Source organism: Falco cherrug, chromosome 1 (genome assembly GCF_023634085.1).
Source record: "Falco cherrug isolate bFalChe1 chromosome 1, bFalChe1.pri, whole genome shotgun sequence".
NCBI classification, from domain to species: domain Eukaryota; kingdom Metazoa; phylum Chordata; class Aves; order Falconiformes; family Falconidae; genus Falco; species Falco cherrug.
The window spans coordinates 126,461,357-126,481,704 of NC_073697.1; the positions used below are offsets into that span (position 1 = coordinate 126,461,357).

The window sequence follows — 20,348 nt, forward strand, 5'->3', positions numbered from 1 at the left end:
CCGCCCATTGCGGCGGCCGCCGCGCAGCCGTAAAGCGGAGCCGCCCGCGCCCCCCGCCCGGTACCCGCAGCCCTGCCGGGAGGCGATGGGGGGCGGGATGGGGGGGCCTGAGGTGTGGGGCGGGATGGGGGGCTGAGACTGAAGGGATTGTGTAGGGGCGGGTCTGGGGAGCCGGAATGGGGTATGGGGTGGCCTGGGGGGACTGGGCCTGCGGGATGAGGGGGGCTGTGGGGCTCGGTCGGGGGTGGGGGCTGTGGAACTAGGTCTCCGCGCGCCTGGGGCTGTCAGTGGCCTTGAGGGGGGTCCCGCGCTCAGTCTTGCCCCCCAGGGCCCTGCCGGAGGGTCCCCGTCCCCTGCCCAGCTGGGTGTGGGCAGCCCCCCCGCCGCCCCCCGGCGCTGACCCCCATCCCTGCCCCCCAGGCTGGCAGCGCCCCTCCGGCACCATGGCACAGGTGGGCCACAGGGTGGATTACCTGGCCGGCTTCTGCTGCCCGGTTGGGGGGCTGGTGGCGGGCAAGCCCCGGGTGCTGTGCCACGAGAACGAGATCTACCTCTCCAACGGCAGCGAGTTCGTCTACGTCTACGATCAGGAGGGGAAGGTGCTGAAGGTGAGTGGCTGGGGGCCGGGGGGGGGGCTTTGCCCCGCTCCCCCGTGCTAGCGGGGTGCTCTGGGGCCGCTGTCCCGGGACCGGCATAGTGCTAACGTCCCCTGTCACTGGTCACCTGCTCTGGGGCCAGAGTCCGTCCTGGGATCCCTCTGCGCGGTCTCCCCATCCACAGACACGCTCCACGAGCAGCGCTGGACCCCCTTACCCGGCTCCAAGGCCCCTCCCGGGGCTGGGGGTGCTGCTGTCTGGCCCCTCTCTTAAACTTGCAAGCAAACGTTTAATTAAACTAGAAAGGTTTTCTTTCCTCCCGAAGCAAAGCGACATCTCTTTCATTTCTCACCTACAAAGGGTTTCGCTATTGTCTCTGCTGTGACTAACAGCAGTCGTCGTGTCGAGTTATACACAGCTTCTTTTTTTAATTTGTTCTTATTATCATTTCTAAGAAAGCCATCACTGTAATACCAGGATTTGCCTCCTACACTGCGCTCCTTCTCAGGAAAGTAGATCATGTACCAGCTTTCTGATCGCTATTTTCCTTCCCCTCGGGGATCATGAGTGGCGGGCTGCCTCATTACCTGCAGCCCTGCACCAGACCCTCTGCCGCCCCTCACCAAGGGCGGCTGCCCCTCACCCGGGAAAGCCCAGCAGGGTCCACGAGCTGTGGTGCTGCCCAGGTATAGAGTTATTCCTGGAAATTGCTTGTAACCTGCGTTTTCAGGAAATAACCACTTTAATTTGCAGTTGCATTGGGGTTGCCTGGGAGGGAGCATTGTCCGGCGAGTGGTTTCTTTCTTCACCTGGTGCGGGTGAGCAGAGTTCTGCCTGGGCTGGCAGCGTGGGCACCGTGGCTTCCTCAGCGCTCGCACCTGTGGTGAGCAGCCCCATCCTCGCCGTCCCTCTGGGTGCTGTAGGAAGGTGACATTTCTTTCTGCTTTTCCACCCAGGCCGTGTACCGGTGCCCTGACCGGGTATGGCATGTGGAGCTGCTGCCCCAGCCCCGGCAGCTCTACATCCTCTGTGCCCAGAGTGGCATTTACTGCGTCTCCCTGGACCAGCAGAGCAGGTGAGCGGGCTGTCACCCCCAGGGATGCAAGCCAGCCCCATGCCATTAGCCCTGGAGTCCCAGGGCTGCTTCCTACAGCTGGGGTGATGTGTTGGGTGTCCGCTGCTGCCCTCTCCCTGCCCGTTCTCCTGCAGGCATAGGAAGCCTTATGCAGCTTGAAGCTCTGGCTCTCTCTGGATCGCCACTCTTGCAGCAGATGCTAAAAGCTATGCTGCGGGGAGCTTCTTTCTGAGGGCCAGGGTAAGAGGCAGCCAAGGGAAGAGCTGGCTTCGCCCCATGGCTTGGCTGAGAGCTCTTCCTTGTTTGCTTGAAGGTTAATGGAGCAGACGGATGGCGACGGCCAAGAAAGCAATTGCCCTTCCGGTGTCTTCCCTGTGGACTCGGATGCCTGCATCTTCCCAGACTCCAGCCTGTGCATGTTCACTCTCCTCAACAACTTTGTCATCACCTTGTCCCAGGCTCACGGCAAATGGTGGATGAAACTGCATGAGCTTCCGCGTCCTGAGCAGGAGAGTCCCCCATACCGGCAGGTCAGCGAGGTGGGCTTCTGCCCTGGCCCCCAGCCCGGAGAGGAGGAGGACGGCCCGCCCTCCCGCTTCCTGCCTGTCCTGTGCTGTGCATCCTCCCCAGGCACCATGGGGTCCGGGGAGGGGCTCTGGTGCTCGGGGGGCTTCGTGCTGGAAGAGCCCCTCTTCAGCCTGCTCTTCGGGATTGATGCAGCCATGCTGGAGTCACCTATGATCCTCTGTGGCTTCCCGGATGGACAGCTTTGCTCCGTGCCGCTGAAGGCCCTCAGCTCTTCACCACCTGTTGACGGCTGCCATGATGTTTCAAACCAAGACCCCCCTGTGAAGATCCTCCATCATTTGGAAGAGCCCATTGTCTTCATTGGGGCCTTGAGAACGGAGCGGAGGGCGGCAGAGGATGCTGAGGACGAGCAGCTCTTTGGAGACTCTGGCTGTGACTGCGTGGTGGCTGTGGGCCACTACGGGAAGATGGTGGCTGTCAAAGCGGATCAGAGGGAGGAGGCGACGGTGCCGGAGCTCAGGGAGTACTACTTGCGTGGGCCCATTCTCTGCGCCGCCTGCAGCAGCGGCAGCCGAATGTATTACAGCACGCACTCGGACATCTCTGCCGTCGACCTGGACTGGGTTGGTGACTCCTCCGATCCTGAAGACACAGAGAGCTGCACCGGCGTCCTGCCTCCTGTCCTGTCTCCAGCCAGTTTAAGTATCTGTAGCGTTGTGGCTCTTTCCTTGTCTTCTCGGGCGTCAGAAGGTACTGCTGGCAGCGGGGCGTGCACTGGGTCTTGGGGTGGAGTGGGGCAGGATAGCTGCCTATTCCAGCCCGTACGTCTCCGCCCCTCCTTATGGTCCAGATTGGGCTCCGTCCTCCATCCGTTCTTGTTGACTCCCCTCGTTTTTGTAAGTCGTTTCTGTCAAGCATGCCAACTCTGGCTGAACGCGAGGCGTGCTGGCAGCTCCGGCTCTTCCCTGCCCATTTCGCAGTTCCTTTCTGCTCGGCGTTGCAGGAGGTGGCTGGTCCAGAGAGGTTCCCACTGGGCACTGGCCCTGCCTGTCCCCCTGCGCGCCCCGCACAGAGGAGCCCTGAGCAAGCTGGGAGGAGGCTCGCTGCAGAAAGGGGGTCTCAGGCATGCCACTGTCTGGCCCGGGGGCTCCTGTGTGGCCGCTTGGAGCCTGCACGTTCTGCACTCCCCAGCCCCACAGCTTGGGTGCTAACTGTGTCCCCCTCCTCAGCAAGGGCAGCGTGCAGTGCCTGACCGTGGCCTGGGCACACAGCAAGGTGCGGTGCTCATCCTCAGCCCCCGTCTTGGGAGCGGAGGAAGGCAGCTGAGTGCCTAGACGGGGGGAAAGCATCGCATAGCCATAGCTGAGCCCCTTCCCCGCAGCAGCATGAGGAGCAAAGGGGGCCAGAATGGGCAGGTGAGCGAGGGGAGGCTCCTGGGGCACCCAGGCAAGAGCAAGGCAGGCAACCCTGCCTCTGCCAGACCCCGCTCACTGCCTGCAGAGCTGCATGCATCTCGCTGCCGGGGACCCTGCATGGCAGCGCTGGCTCCCAGTGTGCTGCAGCCCCCAGCTGCTGGCCTTGGCTTGGGGGCAGCCAGCTCCGGGAAGCATGGCTGGGGCGGTGGGGCTGTCAGTGAGCAGGAGCCACGGGGACAGGACAGGCATGAGGGGGGTCGTGTTTCCCTTCAGCGGGGTGGCCCCTTCTCAGGGAGCTGTGTTTGAGGTGGGCGTGCTGTTGTGGTCTGTGTCCTGTCTCCATTGTACCCTGCTGCAGACGGAAGCGATACCTCCGGCTCCCGCTGTCCTGGGGCAGGTGGTGCCATCCTGTGCTCCCCCATCCCTCTGCATCCCCCTGACGCTGGGGAAGCCCTGGCTGCCTTGCTGGCCCCCGCTGCTGCCCCTCGGTGCCCGACCTGCCCTGGTCTCTCCCCACAGGTGAATCGGAGCTGCTGGCCTTGTCTGCAAAAGGCCGCCTCATGACCTGTGACTTATGCAGCCCCGAGGATGCTGACGTGGAGCTGACGCCCGCCGAGGCTGGCCGGAGGATTAAGGAGCTGTTGTCCGGGATAGGCAACACCTCAGAGAGGTAAAGGGTAGGGCTACTGGGCGCACTTGTGTTCTCACTTGGCGAGCTGCTGGGCTTATAGGCACTGAGCAGGGCTTTTCTGCATCAGCCGTGAGGTCTCTGTTCAGTAACTGCTCCAGTGTTTACCTTCCCAGAGTGCAGGAGCCTGGCTGGGAAGCCCCCCCTGCCCTCAATAGGACAAAACCAGTGTTTAGGGGCAGCCCCGCCGGCTGCCCCGCTCTCCCCTGGGCACAGCCAGTTTTGACGCTGCAGGCAGGATGGTGTTTACAGCCTCAGCGGCAGAACGTGGGAGAGGCAGGGTGCCCGGCACTCCCAGACAGCCCACCACACTTGCCAAGTTGGCAGTAACAGGCAGGGCAGGCGTGTGCCTTTGGCCTCCAGAGCCATCTGCATGTGGGGAGGGGATCTGGGCGAGTCACCCTCCCTTTGCAGGGGGATTCCTGGGGTCTGGCTGGCTGGAGCCACTCCTCAGGCTCAGCTCAGCTGGTGGGGACTCACAGGTGTAGCGTGCCTTGGAGAAGAAGCTGGCAAGTTCCCATGGCAGCTTGGGGCAGCTCAGGGCAGCGGGCTCATGCTGGGGGCTGTTTGGCTCATCTGCAGCAGCAGCACAGTGCCCTTCGTGCAGCAGCCTTTGGCACTGGCCCCTGCTGTGCTCCTGTTGCTGACCCAGTGTCCTGGCTGCCGTCCCTCCCGCTGTTTTAGCAATGACACTTTGCCCTTGCAGAGTTTCCTTCCTGAAGAAAGCAGTGGACCAGAAGAATCGAGCCCTGGCCAGCCTGAACCAGGTGATGAATGTGAGCGCAGCTTTGCTGTCCAGCCAGGAAGGCCAGAAGCCCATTGCTTGCACCGTCACTGCTAACTGGAGCTGCCTCCTGCTCCAAGATACCGTTACAATCTCCTGTCTGCTGGAGAACTGCAGCGAGTACAGTCTGGAGGAGGGCTGGACCCTCTGCGTTCAGCTCCTGGCCAGCCCCTGTGCCTTAGAGGAGGAGTCATCCGTGGATTCAGCCACCACTTTCACCTTCCCCATCGACCACCTCCTCCCTGGGAACAAGAGGGAGCTGACACTGCCCCTCGGCTCTGCCGCAGACACCAAGCTGGACCTGCCTCTGACCATCTCCTGTGCTCTCTACTACAGTTTACGGGATATTTTGGGCAGCGGCTCAGACTCCTCCGAGGCTTTGGACGACCTCCTGCCAGATGACTCGCCCATCCTCTCCCCAGACAGAGAGGGGATCTGCCTGCCCCTCAGTGAATGCACCATTGACATGCTCCAGTGCCTCCGTTTCGAGAGCAGCCCCCCTGGGCTGGATGCCTCCCCGCCAGTGGCTGCTCCCCCTGCCCCCCCAGACCCTGTGGAGACCTTCCTCAAAGTGTCCCAGGAGCAGACTGAGCCCAAGGGGGTGAAAGCCGGCGAGCTGCCACATGCCACTGGAGAGGGGAACCTGCCTCCGTCAGCGGCATCCATCCGGGTGTCCTCGGAGCTGCTGAAAAACACGCTGAAAACCTCCGGCTCGGGTGAGTCCCTGGAGAGGAGTGTCTCAGGAGCCTCTGGGGTATCTCCCTGGGCAGAGGTGCTTGCATCCCGGCTTGTGGCCATGCCAGGAGAGGCCGGGGTGGCACTGTCACAGCCTGTGCGTGCAGGCTGGGATGGTCACCAGCCCTTTCCTTGGGTGAGGAGGGCTGCGTGACCCCACACAGTCACCACCTCAGCACATGTCTGCTCGTGCACTGGCGCATGGATGCGATGGCAGTTGCATGACCAAGCTCAGCTTGTCTCAGCAGGGAGGGAAGCGGCCCCCGCGTCAGGCCCTGGCCTCACAGGGGCTGCACCAGCCACACACTGCTTCCTCCTGTGCTGGCTGCATGGCTCCTGCCTGAGTGGGGCTGCTGAGCCGCAGGGAGGGCATTCAGCGGCATAACAAGCTCTGCTTTCTCTCCTTTTGTCCCCAGATGTCCCGCTGAGCTGTGCCACGCTGCGCTGGCTGCTGGCTGAGAACGCTGGGGCCGAGGCGCTGAGCAGTGGGAATGTGGCATCGGTGCGTGGCGCAGCACCAGACGGAGGCGAGGTGCAGCTGCTTGTCCGAGAGGCAAGGAATGGGTTAGCCCTGCAGACAAACTCCCCGTGCCTGTCCCACGAAGCTGGCTTCGTTCTGCAGCCCCTCGCCCATGCCAGGGAGCTGGGTGATGTATGGCCTTGCTATCCTGACCCCAGGCTGTCACCTGTGGGTCCAGCTGCCGGGGAGCCTGCTGGCTGCTGTGCTGTGGGGCTGGGGCTTGTGTGCTCGGCTGGGCGGGCTGCCTTGCCAGTCCCCCTTCTCCCAACCCTGGACTTCCCAAAGGCTGTGGCCGCTTCCCTCCCTCTCTGGGTGGGCGTGTGTCCCCCAGATGCTGTCATTTCCCTGCTAGGCAGGGCAGTGGGCTGTGGCTGTGTCCCTGCACGGCACGCTGGCCTTGTGAAGGCAAAGACAGGGGCCTGCTCCCCTCCCAGCATCCCTTCACTGGTCCTCAGGATCTTTGTGGGTGCTTTTTGCTGCAGCCTTTCCACTGGAGCGGTGTGTCTACTGCTCCTGGCCATCTCTTGCCCAGCCCCACTGAGATGTGGTAGCCTCAGCCGCTTGCGGGGCCCCAGTCAGGTGTCAAGATTGGCTGCTGTAAGAAATGGGCTTTCCCTGCTGGTTCGACCAGCTGAACTTTGCTGGCTCTGCAAAGTGAGGGGAAAATGTGGGTGGATTCAGGGTGTAAATCTGATCTGCTGCAGCTCGTCCCTCTTTAATGCAAAAATCCCCCTCTAAATGCAAAAGAAAAATTGTAATTGCTGCCCAGCTCTCCTGCCATGGCTGGTTGATCCCGTGCCGAGGGGCCCAGCTGCCTGCACACTGGCAATGACCTGCCTCAGGTTGATTCACGCTTGAGAGCTCTAATATTGCCAGTGCGATTAGTGACAATGTTAATTCTGCTTGGGCTAAGCCTGGCGGATTAAATCTGCTGGGGTGGCAGCCTGCGTCCCCTCGGGGAACGGGCATCCACTCACCCCCCGCAGCGCTGGGCCAGGCCAGCGGCCACTCTGCCGGCTGCAGCACCTGCCCCTGCTGCCGCTCCTGCTGGGGCTGAAGGAGCGGGCAAGGCCTCGCCTGTGGCCTGGTGGCCACCAGGCGAGGGGCAAACGCCCCTCGGAGGGGCTGGGCAAGGGGTCTGAGGTACCCAGCTGGGCTGGCAGCATCTCCGCTGTGTTTGCCTGTACCAGGCTGTAGAGCAAATGGGTTTGGGGGGTGCAGGAGTATGGGTGGGGGAGGAAAGCCTCTTGGGGAGCCCTGTGCCTGTGGGGAGGGGTCCTGGGGCCACCCTCGCCCCCTCCCCTGCCTGGTGATGATTGCAGCGTGGATGTGCTTACTGTCCCAGGTGGCCATGAACGACCTCAGCCCTGCGGGTCCCATCCAGGCCGTGGAGATCGTGATGGAGAGCCCATCCCTGGCTGACATGTGCAGGATGCACCACGCCGTCATCCGGCGCATCCAGGTACGCTCAGCACCGCTGGCTGCGGGGCTGTGCCACTGTGTGCAGGTGGCCCCCAGGGACCAAGCCAGAGCCCCCAGGCCAAATCCAGGAGCTACAGCCGAGTGCTCTGGGAGGGTTTCTCTGGCACCACCGTGTGGCAAACCAGCCTGCCCTCTAGCAGGGCTGGGGAGTGGGACCATCACGGACCCTGCTCCCTTCCCGAGCCCCCAGCCTCGGCTCTGGGCGTTTGGGCCATGGAGCCCCGGGAGGTGCCGGCCGTCTGCCCTGGAAACAGGCACCGGTCAGTTTGGCAGCTAAACAGAGCGCGGACCCTGTGGCACGTGGGGGCTGGCAGCCTTCCCGGAGGCGCTTCGGTGCTGGCAAGCGTGATGCCAGGCCTGGGGAGCGCAGGGCAGCGTGGCTGCCAGGTGGAGACCTGCCTCCTGCCCCGAGCCAGGGCTGGGGCTCCCTGGGGCTGGGTGCTGCCGCAGCCGGCTCTCCCGCTGCCCGCCCCAGCAGCGCTCTCTGCTCCCCACAGGCACTAGTGCTGGAGCAGGCAGCACAGGGCTCGGGCCCCCCTGACCTTCGCATGCAGTACCTGCGCCAGATCCAGGCCAACCACGAGGTGAGCTGCAAGCCCGTGCTGGGGGCGGCAGGTGCCCACTGTGCCTTGGTCCCCTCCTGGTATGCTGCGCGCCACTGGGATCCCCCACCGCAGCCCCAAACCGATGCGCGTGTCTGAAGTTCAGTCTCCCTTGTACAGATGCTGCTGAAGGAGGCGCAGACCCTACGCGACCGGCTGCCCCTCGGCGAGGAGGGGGCTACCACGGCCGAGAAGCTCTTGCACATCTACAGGCAGCTCCGCAACCCCAGCCTTGTTCTGCTGTGAGCAGGGGGGTGGGCAGTGCACCCTGGGGGCCCCGAGCCCCGCTGGCCGGGGTGGGCCCTGCCAGGCCAGCAGCGGGGAGAGACCCCCACAGGAGGAGGAGCGGGTGCGGGTGGGAGGGCTGGCAGCGAGGGCAGGGAGGCCCTGGTGGTGGTCCAGGTGGGGGGCGTGTGTGTGTGCGTGTTTTGTGGTCGTGTTGTTGGCAACACCGGAGGGTTGCGGGGCTCCGGCGGCAGAGTGGGGGCTTCTGGGCTGGCCCAGCCCAGCCCTGCCGCTCCCCCCCTCCCCAGCCTGCCACACCGGTGGGCAGCCCCCGGGGCCGTGCTGTCTTGTGGATCATTCTAGCCGTGGTAGTTTAGCGCTCTCCCAGCGGCTGCCGTGCTGTGCCGGCTGCGGGCTGTGCCCCCATGCCGCCTTGCCTTTCAGGATCAGGATAAACAGGGTGCTGTGCCAGGGTGCCCAGCGGGTGCCTGCCCGGGGGAGCCCCGTTTTCTGCTGGGCAGGGGAGGGGGTTTTCCACTCCCCCGTTGTTTCTATAAATGATCTTGTATTTCTGTGGTGGTGCAGCGTGTTTTGGCCCAGTCCTTCCCCGCACCGCTCCAGTATCTGTAAATCTGTCGTCTGCCATGAAAACGATCGTGCCGCTCAGCAAGTGCCCGTCTCTTTTCCTTTTCCATCTCCCAGCAGGGCCCTGCCAGCTCCTGGAGGGGTTCCACTGCTGCCCACCCCCCCAGTCCCCAGCCAGGTTGCAGCCCCCCCCCCTCCTCTCCCAGCCTGGCAGAGGGTCCATTGGCATCGCAGCCTCTCTGGGCTCCAGCCCCTACCCCCAGCCACCCCTGTGGTACCCTGGGGCCCTGTGCCCACCGCCCGGCAGCTCTGGGGGGGGCCAGGACCCCCCTTTGCCTAGGGGGTCCCGTGGGGCGGCACTCTCTTCCTGGGATTGCAGGGCATGGGGAGGGGGACGGGGTCGGATCTTGGGTGCAGCAGAGGGGGGAAGGAGGACGAGGTGCTGCCCTGGTGTGATCCAGACTGACTTTATTGTGGTGCGTCAGGGGGGGTCGGGACACAGCTGCCATGGATGGTGCCACTGCCGGCTCCACTGCCATCCTTTGCCTGGGGACAGCTAGTGCCCCCAGGTGGGCTGGGGGCTGCAGCAGTGGAGGGTCCGGGGCCAGGCAGGTCAGTACTCCCAGAGCGTTGCCCGCAGCACGGACTCGCTGTCAGCGCGCAGGGTGCCAGCCGGGTCCCCACGCAGGTACCGGCCATTCTTCCCTTTGATGGCAACACGTCCCCGCTCCCGGAACTCGAAGAAGAAATCCTCGGAGAGGTCCCCATCACTGCACACTGAGCCGCTGCTGGCCACGTACCAGAACTTGCCCCCCTGACCTGCAGAGAGTCCCCACGGGCTGTCAGCAGGGTCTGGCTAGACCCCTGGTAGCCCCCCACCCTGGTAGACCCTCGCCCAGTGGCTCACCTCGGATCTGGTAGGCGCCGTCGCTGAAGCTCATGTGGAAGACGTCGTAGACAGAGCGGTTGGAGTCGAGCAGGTTGGAGCCGCGGTGGTAGCAGACAAAGCCGTGCTCACCCCGTAGCACCAGCATCGGGCGGTTGATCAGCTTCAAGGTGAACTCCTCATCCTCCCCTGTATGGGAGCCCGGCCCTGAGCACCCTGAGGTGGGGGGACTGACGCCAGGACCCCTGGCCCTCCATCCGCCCCCAGCACTTACCCACAGCATCGCTGACTGCCGCCAGCTGCCCATTCTTCTTGGTGCAGATGTACCGGCCATTGCTGGCGCGCAGGGCCACCCGCCGCCCGCGCCACTCTATGTCAAACATGGTGTTGGCAGCACTGGTGTTGGAGGGAGAGGGTGAGCCAGGGCAGCCTGTCCACCTCCCCAGCCCCCCTGCCCCAGCTGCCCCAGAGCCCCACGCCGTGGCACGGCACCACTCACACTTCGGTGGCCAGGGCCTGGATGCCCCCGTGGGCCACGAGGGTCCAGTAGCTGCCGGTGTTGGTGTGCAGGCTGCACTTGTTGGTGTCGCGGTCAATCTGGAGCTGGAAGGTCTCATGGTTCAACTCCTCGTCCTGGTTCGCCGAGACGTTGACGCCTGCGGGCAGGAGCAGCCACGTGTGCCGGTGAGCGCAGCTGCGCTCTCCCTCCCCTGGCCCCTCCACAGCAGCGGTAAATCCTTCTGCAAACAATCGTGCTAATTGGGCTGGTTAATCTGATTGCTACCACGTCCATCTGGTTAGCACCACGGTGCACAAACCCCCTATTTATAGCCTGCCCACCACCGTACCCGGCCCTAAGCTGCTTGGCACAAGGGCGGGCATGTTAGGGGAGCTGTGGGCACAGCATCGCCAACCAGGCCTGCGGACCCCCACAGACCGCTGTGGGCTCTGGAGGCTGCGCTCCCATCCAGCAGCCCCTCCTGTCTGGCCTGAGCTGCCAGGCTCAGCCCCTGCTCCATGGCTGCACCGAGCCCTGCACGTACGTGCACACCTGCAGCACTGCAGAGCCGTGCACACGCAAACACGCCTGCACGCACTGTGCTGGGCACAGCCCTGTGCGCACATGTATGGGCTGTGTTGAGCTGCGCACACACGTGCGTGCACAGTATCGTCCGTGCACAAATGTGCGTGGGCTGCACATACAAATGCATGTACCTGCAGGCATGGTGTGGAGCCCTGCTCACACATGTGTGTACACATACACCCACAGAGCCCCGCTCACACACGTGTGTGTATACACACACCCCTATAGACACCCCCAGAGCCCTGCACAGTCCCACAGGTGCTCCCAGCCCAGCCCCGCTGGCTACAGCCCCCCGGGCAGGCAGGACCGCCCCATGCCCTTCTCCTGGGCAGGGTCTGTGTGCCCCGTGCCCACAGGGGGGCTGGGGTCACCTGTGTGCCCAGGGAGCAGTGCGGGATGTGGCAGTGGCCTTGCCCTGCTGTTGCTGTAGGGCTTCCCCTGGGCAGAGGCTGCGCTACGGGGTTGTTATTGTGGGGTCTTATCCCATGGTGGGGGGTCCCAGGGGCACTCCCATGGAGCCCTTCACAGCTATGGGTGCTTTTGGCTGACCTGATCCCTAGGGACCCCCCGGGAGCAGCCAGAGGTCCCGAGGTGGGCAGGGAACAGGCAGCATGGCACGGGCAGACCTTACCCTGCCGGATGGAGACGTATCTGCCGTTGGCCGCCGTGAAGACCACCTGGGGGTGGCTCTCCTCCAGGTCGAAGAGTTCATCTTTGCCCGGCTTGGAGCTGCGGCCGGACTTGAGGGTGCCAGTGGGCCCCGTAGGTGCCAGATATTTCCCGTCACAGTCCTTGAAAGCCAGCTTGCCCGCCTTGAACTCGAGGGTGTAGCCGGTACGGGCGCCGGGCTCGGGCACCAGCGTGCCATCGCAGCGCAGGTAGCGCTCGTCAGCGGTGCGCAGGCTGTACTTCTTGTCCTGGAAGCAGAGGGTGATGAGGGCGTCCACCCCCCAGGGCAGGTTGCTGTCAGTGGCGATTTCATCCTCGTGGGCGCTGAGGTGGGCGTAGCGGCGGCGGCTGACGCTCAGCAGGTTGGCCTGGGGGTGCATGGCCAAGTGCACGGTCCAGAGCTCGCCCTCCGTCACGGTGGGGGCGAAGCAGGAGAGCTGATCCTCCCGGCCCCCGAAGAAACGCCGGTGCGGGGCCGACTGCAGCGCCCAGCGCCCATCTGACTGGGTGATGATGCTGAAGCGCTCGTCTCGGCCTGGCTGCTCGGCCTCGCACCGCACCTTCCCGTCCTTGTCAGCACCCAGGTACCGGCCAAGGTGGCTCTTGAGAAAGACAACAGAGCTGTTGGCTTCATCCTGCTCCAGCGTCCAGATCTGCTTGCGCTTCAGGCTGGGTGCCGAGGCGTTCACCTTGTAGCCAAAGCTCTCCGCCGTCAGGTACCGGCTCTCACAGTTGATCAACCCAAACTGGATCTTCAGGACCTGGTGGATCCCATTTGTTGGCATCTTCCGCCGGCGTGGGGTGGCCCCCGGGGGGCTGGCGGGGGCTCCCCGGCCCTGCTGAGCCCGGACGTCGCGGCGGGGCCGGCTGCGCCCGCGGGGACGTGCGCACTGCCCCGGTGCTGCAGCTGCACTGGCCCCGCGGGGTGGCTTGGCACAGCACGGCACGTCAGGGGGGTGCCGGGGGTGGGCCGGGGGCCACGGCCCGTTTAATTAGCCACGGGTAGGATTACCAAATCCAGCCAGATTGCGACGGGCACCAGGGTGCCCGTCACCTGCAGCAGGGCTTTCACCGAGACCCCGGGCAAGGGGGCACCGCGGCAGCCACTGGCTGGCTCCTTGGGGTGCGTGGCCACAGCACCGTCCTGCGTGGCTCTCACCCGTCCCGCCGCGGAGCTGCAGGTGGAAAACTTGGGCAGGAACCCGATCCAGGCGCGGGCACCGCGGTGTATCCGTTCCCGGCGGGCTAAGGTTACCGGCCCCTCTGATTCAGCAGCAGGTCACCTCCAGCCGCGCCGCCTCCCGGCCAGCCCCTAAGCGCCTTACCAATTAGCCAGGCATTTTGATTAGTTTAAACCTTTTATCCTGCTTTGGGGCCCTTGGCCTCCATCTGTCCTGTGGCCCCAAATCGCTCCTGCAGCTGTGGATTGGGGTCCTGGCCTCCCCCCTCCCCAGCCCACCGGGGGGATGGTTGGGACAACCCCCCTGTCACCCAGGGTCTGGGGTCCTCCAGCGCCAGAGGGCTGAAAGTGCCTGAAGCTCGTGACAGTGGTGGGGTGTGCTGCCTCAGTGGGGGACAGGGGTGCAGGGGACAGTCCCCACTCCTGCCCAGCTGGGACCCCTGCCACCAGCACAGACGCAGCCACGGAGACCCCTGGCCCCAGCCACGCTCCACCACAGGCACTGGGGGACAGGCTCTGCCCACGCTGGCACCAGGCCCTGGCATCGCCTGCACCCCAAAGTGCTCAGGCACCCAGTGCCAGCCCCTGTGCCAGGGACCGGCCATGCACCGGTGATGCATGTGAGGCTCCGGCCACCATGGCTCCCGCTGCCGCCATCCCCCCGGCCTCGCAGCTCCGGTGTCAGTGCAGCACCCAGTTATTGTTCCCGAAAATAGGTCCCAGGATTGGTTGCCTCATGACTTTTTCATGGCTGCGCTCTCTCTTACCATGCCGGAGGGGTGCCACGGCCCCCCAGCCGCTGCGTTACCCGAGCCGCAGCTGTGCTGCCTGCGAGGTGTAACTGACCCCCCCACCGAAACGGATACGGGTCAGCTTTCGGAGCCGGGGAGGGCTAAGTGGGTCAGGGTCCTGCAGGGGCTGGGGGCTCCAGGGGGCTGGGGGGGGACACGGGCAGCCCAGGGCCTGGCAGGGTGGCAGCACTGGCTCTCGGCGGGTGCCTGCTAGCACCTGCCTGACACAGCAGCCGGGAGCTGCATTTATACGCGCTGCCCGCCCCCCCCCCCCCCCCCGCCCCCGCCCCCCAGCCCCGGCTGGGAGTCAGGTTCCCCTCGGGGGGGGGGGGGGGGCGCTGCCTGGGCCCTGCCCCACAGCCCAGCCTGTCCCTGTGTGCCCCCGGCCTGGGGACAGCCGGACACCCTCACACACCTCTCCTCAGTGGGGCAGCTCCTTAGAGCCGACATGCTCGTGGCAGCGCCCCCAGCCTGGAGGTCGTGGGGTGCTGGGGTGGGTGGCCCCACCCTGGGCTCCATCCAGCACCCTTCCCGGGTCCCCCCCACCTCCCTGGACTTGAGAGCCAGCGTGGTGCCGGTGGTGAGGGCTGGCAGATGGGGGAGGGGTCAGCTGCCCCACAACAGCCCACGGGGGTGGGGTGGGGGATGGCGGGGTGGAATGGGGGAATCAGGCCAGGGTCCAGGTGCTGCGTGGCGCTGCCTGGCTGTACCGCCTGGGGGGACCCCCATCACCACCTCATCACCCCCGCCCCCCCTAACAGCCGCCCGTTGCCATGGCGACGGGACGGTGGCTGTGCATGACTATGGCAACGGGAGGAGACGGTGACTGTGCATCGCCATGGCAATAGGAGGGGACGGTGACTGTACCTCACCATGGCAACGGGACGGTGACCGTGTGTCGCCATGGCAACGGGATGGCGACTGTGTGTCCCCATGGCGATGGAGGCTGCGCACAGGCAGCGGGGCGGGGCGGGATGCGGCCCTTCCTCCTCCTCTTCCTTCTCCTCCTCCTCTCCTCGCCCCCCCGGCCCGGGCCAAGGTCCCCACGGCGGCGCGGGGCGGTGTCGGGGCCGGGCGTCCCGCTGCCACCGGCCCGATCGCTCCTAATACGGCCGGGACGCGCTGCCTGCGGGGCGGGGGCACCCCGGGGCCCTGCCCGCGCTGCCCGCACTGCCCGCACTGCCCGCCCTTACTCACCGGGCGCCGGGGCTGCCTTGTTTGGGCAGGAGGAAGCGGCGGGGCTGGCACCCGGCACCGCCCCAGGCCCCCCCGGTATCACCTCGCCACCCGGGACACCCCCACCCCGCTGCCCCCCGAGTCCCGGGCGGTGGGCTGCCGGTGGCGGGGAGCCCCGCCGCTGTGTGCCTGCCGGGGGTCCAGCTGGTCCTGCACCCCGGGGTGGGGAGCTGTGGGATGCGGGTGTCACCTGTGCAGCACACCCCCCCCCAAGCCAGCCCCCCCGGTGCCCCCCCGGCCACCAGCCCCCCATGCCTACCAGCTGCTCAGCGCTGGCATGGGGTTGAGACCCCTTGAGCTGCACCAGCACCTGTGAAGGATCCCCCAACCCTCTACCAGCCACCCAGTGCCAGCAGCACCCTGCACCATGCCCCGGCACCCCGACCCTGCCGCCACTGGCACCCCCCCATGCCACCCATCACGGCTCAGCCACCGGTGGTACCAGGGCCTGCCGGGGAAGGCCTCAGCACACGGTGCTTCGTCACCGAGCAGTGCTGGGAATCCCTGGCAGCACGGCCAGATTCCTCTGCCATCCACTCCGGGCACAGATGCCGGTGGTGGCGAGGCCAGTGGCCACCACCTCCCCGGACCTGGCCAGCACAGAGGGGCTGGAGGTGTGAGAGCCGCAGTGGGCGGTGGGTGCATGGGCCACGGGCACAGTGCATGGCTATGGGCTGCGGCACACAGCCAGCTGGCACAGCGGAGGGGTCTCCAGCATGGCACGTGGGTCACCAGCCCGGTGCACTGGTGGGAGCCATGCCCATGTCACCTGGCGGCAGCATGGGGCATGTGGCCCATGGGTGCCCCCCGATGAAGCAGGGGGGCTCAGACACAAGGGGGGCCCCAGGCTGGTGGGGGCTGCCAGAGTGGGGGGGCCAGGGGGGCTGGTGCAGCTCTGTGAGGGGAGAGGTGCTGGCTGGGGTGGCGCAGCCAGGGGTGCCCATGGGGGATGCTGTGCCCTGGCAGGGTGCCATCCATGGGGTGCATGGCACCGTCTGTGGGGTGTCAGCACCGTCTGTGGGGTCTCAGCATCATCCGTGGGTGTCAGCACCGTCCGTGGGGTCTTAGCATCAACTGTGGGGTGCCAGCACTGTCCATGGGGTTCAGCACCATCCATGGGGTGCACAGCATCATCTGTGGAGTGTCAGCATTGTCTGTGGGGTGTCAGCATCATCCGTGGGGTGCACAGCACTGTCTGTGGGGTATCAGCATCATCCGTGGGGTGCACAGCACTGTCTGTGGGGTCTCGGCACCACGTATGGAGTCTCAGCACCATCCGTGGGGTGCCTACACCATCCATGAGGCACACAGCTCTGTCTGTGGGGTGCACTGCACCATCCCTGAGGTGTCAACACCACCCATGAGGTGACAGCAGTGCCTGTGGGGCATCAGCACCGTGAGCAGGGCCTCGGCACCATCCATGGGGGTCAGCCAGTACGCAGCAGCCCTGGAGCTGAGGCAGATTTTTGGGGTGCCCGGCGCTGGGTGCTGCTGGGGTGCTGCATGCGCGGTGCCAGTGCTGCCTGTCTGGCGCACCACACTGCACCCATGGCCCCACACGGCCTGCTGGTGGGTGCCGGCAGGAGCACAGCTGCTGAGGGGGCCCCCGGCTGGAGGGGCCATGCCGGGGCGCAGCACCCGTGGGATGCACAGCGGCACCGACGGGGGGGCGGGGGGCTGCTAGGGGGGCTGGCACGGAGGGTGTGGGGCGCCCGGGGGGTGCCGCCGGGTGGGGTGGGGGTACAGGTGCTGCTCGAGGGGTGCCGTGGGTGGGTGCACATGCCCGTGGGTGGGGTGCACGTGCTGCCCGAGGCTGCGCACGTGCTGCCCGGGGGGTGCCCGGGGGGGGGGGTGCCCGGTGCCACCTTTGGGGTGCGGGGCCAGGCCCGGCAAGGCCCGCCGGTGCCTGGCGCTAGCGGAGGGGTTAGCGGGCACTGGGGGGGGGTGCCCGGTGCTGGCGGGGGTGCTGGTGGGCGGGGGGTCCCCCCATCTCCGGGAACCGGGGGTCGCCGCCGACCCCCCCCCCCCCCCCCCCCCCATGCAGGTTCCGGGGTGCCGCGGGGCGGGGGCAGTCCCGCAGCCGCCCCACGTGGCCGGGGCCGCGCCAGCCAATGAGAGCGCGTGTTTCTGAAAGATCTCCATATATGGCGATGTTCTCGGCCGGGCGGGCGGGGCCGTCGCCCCCTGGGTATAAAAGCGCGGGGCTGGGACGCGGCCGGTCTCACTCAGCCGGCGGCAGCGGACCAGGCGGCATCGTCTCCCCAGCGCCGAGAGCAACTTCCCCCGCACAGGTACCGATACTGGCCCCGGGGCGTGGTCCGCGGCCCAGCCACCCCTTTGCTGACAGCCCCCGGGGCGGCGGCTCGCTCCGTGCCGGGTTGTGGCTTGCGGCCCTGAGCGTGTGTGGGGATGTGTGCGCGTACCCCCCACCCCCCCGCGCCGGGGGGGGAATGGTCTCGCCCGTCGGAGCGGTCTGGTCGGGGTGTGGCGGGGCGCGGCGCGATTGGTGGCGGCGGTGGGTGACGTCAGAGCGCGGGCGATTCAAATACGGGGTGGAACGGGGGGGGGCGGGCCTGGCCCACCGCCAGCGCGGTCTCCCGGGGCGGGTTCGCTGACCGGGGCCGCCCCCCACCCCGCAGAGCCTCCGCCATGGAAGAGGAGATCGCTGCCCTCGTCATCGACAACGGCTCCGGCATGTGCAAGGCCGGTTTCGCCGGGGATGACGCCCCCCGCGCCGTTTTCCCCTCCATCGTCGGGCGCCCGCGGCACCAGGTAGGTGGGGGACGGGTGAGGGCGGGGGCCCGCTGCTCAGGGCCGGTGCCCGGATGGGGGTGGAGGGCCCGGTACCGCCGTCCGGGTGGGCTCTGACTCCCCCTCGCTTCCCCAGGGCGTGATGGTGGGCATGGGGCAGAAGGACAGCTACGTGGGGGATGAGGCGCAGAGCAAGCGGGGCATCCTGACGCTGAAGTACCCCATCGAGCACGGCATTGTCACCAACTGGGATGACATGGAGAAGATCTGGCACCACACCTTCTACAACGAGCTGCGCGTGGCCCCCGAGGAGCACCCCGTGCTGCTCACAGAGGCCCCCCTCAACCCCAAGGCCAACAGGGAGAAGATGACACAGGTACCGCCGCTGGCCTGGCGGCCGCCCCCCCCTCACATCTCGTTCCCAGACTTCCCTTACGACATCTCAAACCTGAGCTTCTGTTTTATTTTCTTTTGTTTTTTCTCCCAATGTTTTCAGGGTTCTGTACTCCCGGCATTTCTTCCTTGACGCCTCAGGTTTCTTTCATTTGTGTTTTCTGCCTGCGTTCTTTGCTTTTTTTTCCTTCACACACTTGGTTTTGTTTTTTTTTCTGCATGTCAGCATGCATGTTCTAACGTGGGTGTGAGTGACCCAGCTCACTACTTGCCACTAATAATTTTTCTTCTCCTCTTGCTTCCAGATCATGTTTGAGACCTTCAACACCCCAGCCATGTATGTGGCTATCCAGGCTGTGCTGTCCCTGTATGCCTCTGGTCGTACCACTGGTATTGTTATGGACTCCGGGGATGGTGTCACCCACACTGTGCCCATCTACGAGGGTTATGCTCTGCCCCACGCCATCCTGCGCCTGGACTTGGCTGGCCGTGACCTGACAGACTACCTCATGAAGATCCTGACAGAAAGAGGCTACAGCTTCACCACCACAGCTGAAAGGGAAATTGTCCGTGACATAAAGGAAAAGCTGTGTTACGTTGCCCTGGACTTCGAACAGGAGATGGCGACTGCTGCCTCTTCCTCCTCCCTGGAGAAGAGCTATGAGCTGCCCGATGGCCAGGTGATCACCATCGGTAACGAGAGGTTCAGGTGTCCAGAAGCCCTCTTCCAGCCCTCTTTCCTGGGTAGGTTGTGGGCCGGGGCGGTTATTGCCAAGGTTGCCTCTGTGGTGTGGGGTTGGCATGACCAAAGCGAAATGCTGTGTGGGTACTAACGCACCCACAACTCTTCTCCCCAGGTATGGAGTCCTGCGGCATTCACGAGACCACATTCAACTCCATCATGAAGTGTGATGTGGACATCAGGAAGGACCTGTATGCCAACACAGTGTTATCTGGTGGTACCACCATGTACCCCGGTATTGCTGACAGGATGCAGAAGGAGATCACAGCCCTGGCGCCCAGCACGATGAAGATCAAGGTAAGAAACGCTCCCTCATCCCACAGCAGATGGGGCCACATGGAGGGGAGAACGCAGGGGCCGCTCTGACCACACTCGCTCTCTTGCAGATCATTGCCCCACCTGAGCGCAAATACTCAGTCTGGATTGGTGGCTCCATCCTGGCCTCGCTATCCACCTTCCAGCAGATGTGGATCAGCAAGCAGGAGTACGATGAGTCTGGCCCATCCATTGTCCACCGTAAATGCTTCTAAATGGACTGCTGGCAGGTGCACGGCACCTGCTGCATGAGTTGTCTCACTAGTATATGTTTGCCCAGGCAAATCTATACACCTCATGCTAGCCTCATAAAACTGGAATAAGCCTTCTTTCAAAAGAAAACTTGCCCTTGGAAAGTTTGTACCTGATGTTAGACACATGTCAGCACTGGATGGTTGAGCTGTCACTTGATTTGACCTTGTTTATTTGAGTTAACCTTTCCCTTGGTGTACACCTGAGCAAAATACCCTGTACAGATCTGCTCCTGGCCACGGGGCTGCCATGGCACTGTGCTGTGGAGGAGGGCCTGTGCCTGACTGGGGCTTCCACAGCTCATGACACTGACAGTGGCCCCGCGTCCTGGGCTGGGACCAGTGTATACAGGGTATTTGGAGTCAGACTTGCTGTACATCCAGTGTGGAGTATTCCAGATTTCCTGTAGAGGCTGGTAGGAGTCCACTGAGAATTCACTTCTGTTGCTGCCGTTCTAGCAAGGTTGGGAAAACATATCACATCCGAGCCTTATGAACCAGTCTTCATTCTCCTCCCCACCCGTATCCCAGTTGACATCATGGGGCTGAAGTTACTCAACTTGAGTTGCTGAAACTTTGCATTTACACCTGTAAATTTATGCATCGTTTAATTTATGTAAGATTTTTGTACGTTGCCTTAATGTTCTCACATGATGGTAGGAAACCAAAATTTGTAAGTCATCCTAAAGTTGAGAAATTGTAATGCCCAACAACACATCATTGTGTAAGGAAAATAAAAAAAAAAAAAAAGCGCTGCAGTAAACTCTACCCTGGGGCTGTGTGTGCTCGGTGGCAGGGCAGGGGCTGGGCTTGTC

At 64.6% G+C, this 20,348-nt stretch overlaps 3 protein-coding genes across 5 annotated transcripts; 2 read left to right on the plus strand and 1 right to left on the minus strand.

The window, feature by feature from the left end:
* The first annotated feature begins 7 nt into the window (after positions 1-7).
* FAAP100 (FA core complex associated protein 100) lies at positions 8-9,316 on the plus strand. Of its 3 annotated transcripts, none has more exons than XM_055696079.1 (10): positions 8-60; positions 421-608; positions 1,553-1,671; positions 1,985-2,949; positions 4,134-4,284; positions 5,009-5,802; positions 6,238-6,473; positions 7,687-7,803; positions 8,321-8,407; positions 8,546-9,316. In XM_055696079.1, the coding sequence occupies exons 2-10, from the start codon at positions 444-446 to the stop codon at positions 8,669-8,671; spliced, it is 2,760 nt and encodes a 919-aa protein (XP_055552054.1). In that variant the 5' UTR covers positions 8-60; positions 421-443; the 3' UTR covers positions 8,672-9,316. The 3 variants fall into 3 exon arrangements, 2 of the variants coding, with proteins under 2 accessions (XP_055552054.1, XP_055552063.1); XM_055696088.1 differs by having other exon boundaries at positions 6,238-6,374; XR_008729800.1 differs by lacking the exon at positions 8,546-9,316 and having other exon boundaries at positions 6,238-6,385; positions 8,321-8,341.
* A 358-nt stretch (positions 9,317-9,674) lies between these two features.
* FSCN2 (fascin actin-bundling protein 2, retinal) lies at positions 9,675-13,181 on the minus strand. The gene is made up of 5 exons (XM_005436347.3): positions 11,837-13,181; positions 10,621-10,777; positions 10,396-10,517; positions 10,143-10,310; positions 9,675-10,054 (listed from the first exon to the last, which is right to left on the minus strand). Exons 1-5 carry the CDS (start codon positions 12,657-12,659, stop codon positions 9,849-9,851), a joined length of 1,476 nt encoding a protein of 491 aa, XP_005436404.1. The 5' UTR covers positions 12,660-13,181; the 3' UTR covers positions 9,675-9,848.
* A 4,065-nt stretch (positions 13,182-17,246) lies between these two features.
* Positions 17,247-20,301, plus strand: ACTG1 (actin gamma 1). The gene is made up of 6 exons (XM_055696132.1): positions 17,247-17,372; positions 17,721-17,853; positions 17,969-18,208; positions 18,531-18,969; positions 19,083-19,264; positions 19,354-20,301. The coding sequence occupies exons 2-6, from the start codon at positions 17,731-17,733 to the stop codon at positions 19,495-19,497; spliced, it is 1,128 nt and encodes a 375-aa protein (XP_055552107.1). The 5' UTR covers positions 17,247-17,372; positions 17,721-17,730; the 3' UTR covers positions 19,498-20,301.
* Positions 20,302-20,348: the final 47 nt, after the last annotated feature.

Bases quoted from the DNA above. Each gene is read 5' to 3' on its own strand.
- FAAP100 (XM_055696079.1), top strand. From the start codon at position 444: ATGGCACAGGTGGGCCACAGGGTGGATTACCTGGCCGGCTTCTGCTGC. The intron at 7,804-8,320 runs GTACGCTCAGCA...TGCTCCCCACAG, and splicing joins CCGTCATCCGGCGCATCCAG to GCACTAGTGCTGGAGCAGGC. The intron at 8,408-8,545 runs GTGAGCTGCAAG...TCCCTTGTACAG, and splicing joins AGATCCAGGCCAACCACGAG to ATGCTGCTGAAGGAGGCGCA.
- FSCN2 (XM_005436347.3), bottom strand. From the start codon at position 12,659: ATGCCAACAAATGGGATCCACCAGGTCCTGAAGATCCAGTTTGGGTTG. The intron at 10,518-10,620 runs GTGAGTGGTGCC...CTCCAACACCAG, and splicing joins CAGGCCCTGGCCACCGAAGT to TGCTGCCAACACCATGTTTG. The intron at 10,055-10,142 runs GTGAGCCACTGG...GACTCTCTGCAG, and splicing joins CGGCGCCTACCAGATCCGAG to GTCAGGGGGGCAAGTTCTGG.
- ACTG1 (XM_055696132.1), top strand. From the start codon at position 17,731: ATGGAAGAGGAGATCGCTGCCCTCGTCATCGACAACGGCTCCGGCATG. The intron at 17,854-17,968 runs GTAGGTGGGGGA...TCGCTTCCCCAG, and splicing joins TCGGGCGCCCGCGGCACCAG to GGCGTGATGGTGGGCATGGG. The intron at 18,209-18,530 runs GTACCGCCGCTG...TCTTGCTTCCAG, and splicing joins ACAGGGAGAAGATGACACAG to ATCATGTTTGAGACCTTCAA.